At 36.4% G+C, this 8,397-nt stretch overlaps 1 protein-coding gene across 1 annotated transcript; it reads left to right on the top strand.

Moving 5' to 3' along the window:
- Positions 1 to 2,772: 2,772 nt before the first annotated feature.
- Positions 2,773 to 5,265, top strand: LOC144997479 (heat shock protein). Its single transcript, XM_078957392.1, has 7 exons — positions 2,773 to 3,169; positions 3,314 to 3,415; positions 3,509 to 3,668; positions 3,996 to 4,175; positions 4,480 to 4,697; positions 4,785 to 4,878; positions 5,063 to 5,265. The coding sequence occupies exons 1-7, from the start codon at positions 2,898 to 2,900 to the stop codon at positions 5,165 to 5,167; spliced, it is 1,131 nt and encodes a 376-aa protein (XP_078813518.1). The 5' UTR covers positions 2,773 to 2,897; the 3' UTR covers positions 5,168 to 5,265.
- The last annotated feature ends 3,132 nt before the right edge of the window (positions 5,266 to 8,397 follow it).

Genomic DNA, 8,397 nt, shown 5'->3' on the forward strand with positions numbered 1-8,397 from the left:
CTGAGGAACAAGGAGGTACCTTTGGTCTTGGTTCAGTGGCAGCATCGGAAGGGATCCGAGATGACGTGGGAACCGGAGCGTGAGATGCGAGAGCAGCATCCGGAGTTATTTGCAGAGTGAGACTTCGAGGGCGAAGTCTAGTTCTAGTGGGGGAGAATTGTAACAGCCCGAAATTTTCAGGTATTTATTTTGGATTTATTTATGGAAATTGTGAGTGGACTCGGCGAGTTGGAGCTCAAACTCGCCGAGTAGGATCACGGATTTGGGCACGGGTTCGCGTCCGGACTCGACGAGTCCAAGGGTGGACTCGGCGAGTTCACGCTGTGTGGTGAAACCCTAATTTCCAGGGATTAAGACCTATTTAAAGGGCCTTATGGTCGTCATTTGTGCTCACCCAACCCTTAGAGAGAAACCCTTGAGTGCTTGAACGTTTTGAGAGAGAAAGGAAGCATTCTTGACCTTGTGTGTGCCTTTTAGCAAAGAAAGAGAAGATTCTACACAAGAGGAGGCAAAGGAGGTTGCTATTCTGTAGATTTGAAGCTTAGATCATTAATCTAGAGGTATGATTTCGGATTAATTTCTGTTTTGTGAAGTATAATGGGATCTAGGGTTTCTTATGGACATTTTTGGGTTGATTTGATGCCAAATAGTTCCCTTCTTGTGTTGAGGCTCTGGATCTGGATCCATAGAGGTCCAGAGAGCCTCACTCATCAAGCTTTATGTATAGCAATGGAGTTTATGACCTTGAGTTGTAATATTTGAGACAAAAACATCATATATGGTCATATAGAGATTGTATGTGCATCAAGATAGTGACTTTACGTGCTAAATAAGCTTGGAAGGACTGGATCTATGGGTTAATGGATTGGATCTGACCTTATGAGCAAGTTTGAGTCATTGCATGGCACGGACTCGGCGAGTAGTCTGAATAATGCCCGACCACTCAGCGAGTGGTCTTGCCGAGTTGGGGAGGGTTGACTCAGTGAGTCAGGGGGGAAGTCAGAGTGGACAGGTGGACTGAGTCAAGCTGGACTCGCCGAGTTGTTCTTGAGACTCGGCAAGTTGAGTCGTGGTGGCCCCACAACTCATGTCAGGTGCAGCTCGTCGAGTTAGAGAGAATACTCGACGTGTCAAGGGAGGATTTCAGGGAAATCAGTGTATACGCTCAGACTCGCCGAGTCGCTATAGTGCACTCGCTGAGTCCTGTCAAAGTTGACCGTTGACCAACGTTGACTTAAGTTGACTTGTTAAAGAGTAGTCAACCTTAGTTGGGAAAGTGTTAATTAGAGATGTATTGTGATTTAGGAGGACTTTAGCTCGGGAGATCGAGCACTAGTTATTTCAGGATTCACGACTTACCGAGACACGCGAGGTGAGTCTTCTCACTATACTTTACCTTGAGTAGGTAACCAGAGTTATGTGATAGAGTATTTGTATGCTATGTATGTTATGTGTTGTACTGCATTATTCTCTGTGATTTATGCTATGCATGTTTACAGAGTTTGAACCTGAGGGTTCACAGAGTTTGGGTGCACGGACCCACAGAGTTATAGCCTCGAGTGGCTAATATGTGTTATATGTGGTATTTTGGGGAACTCACTAAGCTTTGTGCTTACAGTGTTTGATGTTATTGTTTCAGGTACTAGTGATGACCGCGGGAAGGCACCGGCTTGATCCGTACACACACACGTAGTTTATACATCTGTGATCTTGGGATTTTGTATTTACTTGAACTGGATAATTAAATATGGTTGTTTTATGATTATTAAATGAATTATGTTTTATGAAAATGTGAAAAAAATTTGTTTGAAATTTACGGTGTTACATGATAACCTGAACGATTCAAAATAATCGGTGTTTAGATAGAGATAGAGATAAAGAGAAAGAGAAAGAGAAAGGGAGAAATAAAGGAAATCAAGAAGATGATTCTTACCTGAATTGGAAGTTCTAAGAAACAAACATGACCAATGAACAAAGGATCTGATGGTGGTCCAACAGAGGACATAGTGAAAGAGAGATTGATAGCGGCTAGGGTTCAGATGTGTGAAAATTCGATTTCAAAAAAGAGAAATAAACGCCTTTTGGTTCCAGATGTGTGAAAATTCGATTTCAAAAAAATTTGAATTGCTCGCATTGGATTATAACACGTTGGTAATATGTGTGAGTCCTTTGTTTTTAATCCCCACCATTCGAATAATATTCAACGGTCCAGATCAGCTCTTCTTGCTTTTTAAGATAACATGATTAATTTTTGTACCTTAGAGTTTAAATTTTGTACTTAAAACATTGATTATGTATGTTTTATAAGATGGTGTATATATATATATATATATATATATATATATATATATATATATATATATATATATATATATAGAGAGAGAGAGAGAGAGAGAGAGAAAGAGAGAGAAACATGTTTCCAGTTTTCCTGCAGTTTTCAATGGGTAAGAGCATACAGTGTGGGTACAAAATTTGCTCGTTGTGGCTGAGGTGGACGTCCACAACAGCGTTGCATCTTGTTGTACACAGCCCCAGCATCTAGTTGATTCTTGTCATGGGGCTTCTTGTTGCCGTTACAACCTAAAGCAACGAGTAAAAATGTGAACATTGCCCTCTTTTTAGCCTTTGTCAACAATCAAAATAAAAAAATAAAAAAATTAATAAAACATATTTATTCTTAAAAAGTTGGTGTTATATTTTGTTGTTCTATCTTATCTTTTCACTTGGTGTTGGTGTTATAACACCATTTGCTTATGTTTGTTGTTCATTTTCACGCGCGACACTTTGCTTGTGTGGCAACACATGCTTGCTTATTTGGCATGTTGTTGATGCTGCATCTTGCCAACAACTAATGGTCTAAAAGCAATAACAAGTTCGAGGTAATTTGATTGTAGCAAATGACACTGGGACACTCGATCTCACTCGTTGGGAAGAACCGGAGCGGAATCGCTAGATTCCAAACCACAACGTTAGGACGCCCGCAAGGTTTTCGATCAAATGCCGCACTGGAATCACTCACCAGAGCTCGCGAAGAACGTACCCAAAACTTAGTTCTCTACAACTATCCTTCTTTTTCCGGAGCATTCTCAGCTCTATTTGCTCACCTTTTTCATCGCCACCTCAATATCCCATGCCTCATCTTGCCCTTCTCATCCGTCGAACCTTTCAGGTAAAATGATTCTACATTCTCCCACTGAAAATCAACAAGTTTGCTGTTGCGATTTGCGAATTCACCACATTATGCATTCTTGGTTCGTCTTTCTCTGCATTCGTTACTTCATAATTTTAAGTTGGATGATCGTATCTGAAACAGGGTTGAAGATTTGCGTATTGATGGAGTTGAGAAATATTACTTTCTTGATTTTCTTGGCCCTAAAGGGTTTGCAGCCGAGCTTTCACGGCGGACATCATGCCAGTATGTAATCAAGTTTCTTCATTCCGCTTGTTTATGTGTGATCATCCTGATGTGAATCGCTTATTTTCTGGTTGATTCTTAAAAAATAATTAGGGTGATAGGATTCGATCACCGAAAGTCCACACTGTCTGATATCCATTTGTATGAGGATCATAACAGCAATCTTACATACCATGTCAATTTGGAGAAGAGCAGTTCCTCTGCTGTATATGACTATTTCTGTGCCAAGCTATCAGAAACGAGGTCTAATGATGTAAGTAAATCAGGTATCCTCTTATCTCATATGATGCTTTTGTTTGATTACAACTTCATTGCATCTTTGTGGTTGAAGACAACACATGTAGAACAATATTTCATTCAGAATACTGCACTCATAAATCTAATTTGATTAATTAAATAGTTAGCTTTGGTGATATAATGTTTAATCACTGCATTTGGCTGCTGGATCAATTATCACTGCATCAGTATCTGATATTCACAAAACTAATAAAACCTTCCAATATACAGCTTGAGTCAAATACTAACAGAATATTCACTACTCATGCTTTTATAACCTTTGTTTACATATTCTCTTAACTAGGGGCATAATGCAAATCTATTGAACAGTGAAGATCAAGAAAGAGTGGAAATGGTCCTTAAATACATCGAAGATGGAGATCTTCGAAGGTGGAGCTTCCCAGATATCAAAGAATTCAATATTGGACTCTCCATTTGGCGTTCAAAGTTGAATTGCATCACAAATCCACATATGTTTGAACAGGTTTCATGCTTTTCTTAACTTTATGCCCTTACCAAATGTTTTTGACTTTCTGTTGCCCTCTATTTTGTTTTCAGTTTTGCCAATGCACAATAGGTTAGTGCAAACCTTCTATACAGAAGGGTAAAATGGTCATTTACTCTCATTATGACTGTTCGTTCAGTCCAAAGAACTTTCTTTGTTCTTAAGCATGATTATCATCCAACACTTTATGCATACAACACTTACCATATCTTTCTTTAAGGTTTTTGAACTTTTTCTATATGATTGTAAACTAAACTTTGCTCAAATTTGTATATCTAAACAGTTAATGAAGATTAATGTGATGAATTTAGTTGCACATGGAAGTGCTACCATAGCTGATCAAGAGAGATTGTCATCTAAATTTATGAAAAAGGTGTTTAAAGTTAGGTTGGGCAGAGGATTATATGGGGAGTGTTTGGGGGTTAGAATCGATGGAAACCCTAATTTAAGTGATGAAATTGGTAAGAAACTCAGCATAAAAAGTGAAGCAGCTGGTTTGAGGTATTTCAGTTTTATAAAAATGTATGCTTTACATAAATTAATCAGATCTGATAAATGTAATAATAACAAAAAAGTTTATAATTTTAGGCCTATTGGAGCAGTTGTTTACATGCAAGGGAAAAATCTTAAAATGTGTCTGCGAAGTAAAGATAGATCCACTGATACATCTGTGATTGCAAAGGTATGCATAACAGAAATATATATATATATATATATATATATATATATATATATATATATATATATATATATATATATAAGTAAGATATAGCAATGTACTTTCATTTAAGATGTAATAAAGAAATGAATAAAAGTAGGTTGCTATTTCTTGAATTTAACTTTATATGTTTTTCTTGTATGCATAGGTATATGGTGGAGGAGGTTCCCCTAGTTCAAGCTCATTTATAATTCGGATGGATGAGTACAATGTATGGCTTTCTAGTGCAATTTCTGAGAATAATATCACATAAAAATGTCTCATAATAAATTTATAAACAAACAATTTGATTACTTATTTGTTATAAATTATTGCTATTTAATGTGTATTATGATTCGTTTTCTTTTTCTAGGTTACCTGTCATTATCTACAAATTGACCTATTAATTACAACATTTTAAATTTGAGGGCATTTTAATGACCATATGTTAAGGGATTCTTTATAAGATTTGATAGTAGAGAATTCTTTTATAAGAATAACAAACTAAGGGGGCGTTTGCTTCCCATAATGTTTTTGGAAGGAATGAAATCTAAAGGAATTGGAATCTTTTATGCATTTGGTTGACATGGAATTGAATTTGTTTTCTGTTTAGTTTCAGAGGAATTGGAAAGTAAATTACATAATACGACCAAAATACCCTTTTATTGATTTTTTAAACTTATTGTTTTTTTTAAAATGATAAAACTTTCATTGATTAAAATTTTACCCACTCATGCCAATGTCGGCTTGTTTGCATGGGCGAGCGTGTGTGAGTGCGGGTGGAGGGGTGGGTCAGGAGTTGTTGGTTTGCTTATGGGTATGATATGTGTGCGTTTGTGGTTTGACGAAAATTGTTATTTTGATAGCAATGGAAATGTTATTAAATAATAAGATAATGAAAAAAAACAAGTTATTGGATAGAAATAACTATAATGGAGTTTTGAAGTCGGTTATTTATTTGTTTATGATAAAATTGTAGAATTGTTTGTCAAAATTTATCGTTTTTGTCCAAAAAGTTTTTGTCGCCTACTCAGGGGGGAACAAAAGACTTGAAACACCTTTTCTGGTCCCCTTGAGATGGGTTGCGTTTGTGGGAGGGGTGTGCCACGACTAAACAAGGGAATCTGAATACAAAGATTTTTAATCACTGGGTATTGATAAGTTATAAAAATGTAATCAATCGTCTCAATATTTGACTCGTAGTTAGTACATAAAAGTGAAGTCAATGTCAATCCCTCTTTTATCAAGGTTTACTTGCGTAGGATCCGAGTTCAATACGAATCTTCGAGCTATAACATTGATCTTGATGAGAACAAGTTTATTCTAAGAGGTAGACTCGTTACCTACCAACAGTGTGTCATTTATCTATAAAGCCATGTACGTGTAATGAGAATTTATACTAGTTTCAAAGGGGATCAAAGTTATGATCTAATACAAGTCAGTCATGTGGAATGCATATTTGTATAAGGCGGGTTTGATCCCAAAGGGACGAGTTCGCCTCTGTGAGGCGGCCTAAAGAGAGAGCCTCTGGCGATGGAAAAACATGTTCGAAAGTGACAAGTTAGTGAAATATATGAAAATTTTCACATATGAGAAAAGTTTGGGAGAAGCTTATTATGAAGTTATAGTGTTGGTACTCCAAAGTTACTGGTCGGTGTCCAAACCTACGGTGCTCAAGCTACAAACATGTAATATCTGAATTTGTAGACATGTGGTGGTTGGAATTGCAGTCGCCGAAACAATTAAAAGTTAAATCCTAAAACGACAATTAAAATTAACTAGTTATTATCCAGGGTTGGAATGTAGACATATTTAATGTTATCAGTAAGATTGAATCGGAACTTGTGGTGGGTTTCAACATTGCGCAATTCATGCACTATTTATTAGTCATCGACTTCGTCAGCGGGGTGGGGGTCAGGCTAATGCACATGATATATCGCATCACCCTCACCTTTCAATATCTTATTGTGTAGTATAATACAAGCGTACATTATATTTTTTGTTTTCTTCACCGTCATAGCCCGTGCAGACATTTTTAATATGTCCAAACGTCCTTTAAGGAACCCAAAGCACCTTCTATCTCCTTTCTTGCTAATTCTTATGCTACCTTAAACCGTTTCTTTTTGTCGGTTACTAGATATATGGATATGCTTTCACAAATAATTCTCATGATGGATACATTTCTTCCGTAAGATAGTAACCATGTTTGTAGTGTTCATCATTCAGATAAAATGAGCAATCGGGTCATGTTCCATGATATTTCTCATCAAACAGTGGTGATTATCATTGTTTGAAACGGCTACACCGTAGAATGCATGCCAAAACCATAAATCTCGTGACGTCACCGCTTCTAGTATCATTGTTAGATACTGATGGTCACCCCTCATGTATTGGCCTCTTAATTTCGTTGGACAATTCCTCTAATTCCAATGTATGCCTCAGTGCTACCAAGCATCCCAATGAATCCATGTCTAGCTTCATGTGCTTCATACAAAAGTTGAATGTCAGTGGATATTGGACGGCGTAAATATTCAACCTTATACATTTTGACAACACCGTAGCAAAAGGTTTGAAGAGCTTCACTAGAAATTCTTTTGGACATATTCAGGTACTCATTTAACAAGTCTGGGTTATGACCCATCGCTAATAAATGTATTATTGATGTGCATTTCTGTATCGCACTAAAACTTCTCTAATTTGTTGCATCCCATGTTGTTTGAAAATAAGAATAATTCATCTCTAGGTCACCAACAAGTCGCATAAACAAACATTTACTCATATGTAACCTTTTGCGAAATTGCTTGTGACCATAGGTTGAATCATCCGCAAAATAACGTCGGATCAGCAATCGTTCAGCCTCTAAACGATCTCTTTGGATTGTGTTTCTCCTTTGAATATTGCTTAAACTAGCATTATTCTGAAGAAGATGTTGTACAATACGAGACATTACAGGTAATAAATTATTGTTGATAAGTTCATCCTTATACATATATATATATATATATATATATATATATATATATATATATATAATGAAACAAAGCATACATATATAAATAATGAAACAAATGTACATATAGAGAATCTTAATAAAAAGAAAAACAAAAACAAAACGAAAAAGAAAAAGAAAAAACATAATGACAAAGAGAAAGATTCTCCAGTCAAATGAGGTCGACATTCTGAACTTCACGAGTTCTCCAACTCCTAACCATACTTAGTTACAATTTTTTGTTTCCTTTCAAGCACCGTGCACAAAAAGCATCAGTCAAATGATCGTGTGGTCGGAGAAAATACTTCATATCTTGGTTCTCAATCTCCCGGTCCAATAGTTGAGCTTTTCGTTCTTCATTAGCTTCTAAAATACGTAATTTTTTTTCCAAGTATCGTTGTCTCTGTTCCGCCTCTATGTTGGTTGTGGTGTTGATGTTGACAATTTGTTTGACGAGATCAAACATTTGATTTTGTGTTGACGATGTTGATGTTGCTTTCTTTCATTTTATTTTT

This window comes from Lactuca saligna, chromosome 5 (assembly GCF_052625555.1).
Source record: "Lactuca saligna cultivar CGN05327 chromosome 5, ASM5262555v1, whole genome shotgun sequence".
Taxonomy (NCBI): domain Eukaryota; kingdom Viridiplantae; phylum Streptophyta; class Magnoliopsida; order Asterales; family Asteraceae; genus Lactuca; species Lactuca saligna.

Bases quoted from the DNA above. Each gene is read 5' to 3' on its own strand.
- LOC144997479 (XM_078957392.1), top strand. From the start codon at position 2,898: ATGACACTGGGACACTCGATCTCACTCGTTGGGAAGAACCGGAGCGGA. The intron at 3,669-3,995 runs GTAAGTAAATCA...TCTCTTAACTAG, and splicing joins CAGAAACGAGGTCTAATGAT to GGGCATAATGCAAATCTATT. The intron at 4,698-4,784 runs GTATTTCAGTTT...TTATAATTTTAG, and splicing joins AGTGAAGCAGCTGGTTTGAG to GCCTATTGGAGCAGTTGTTT.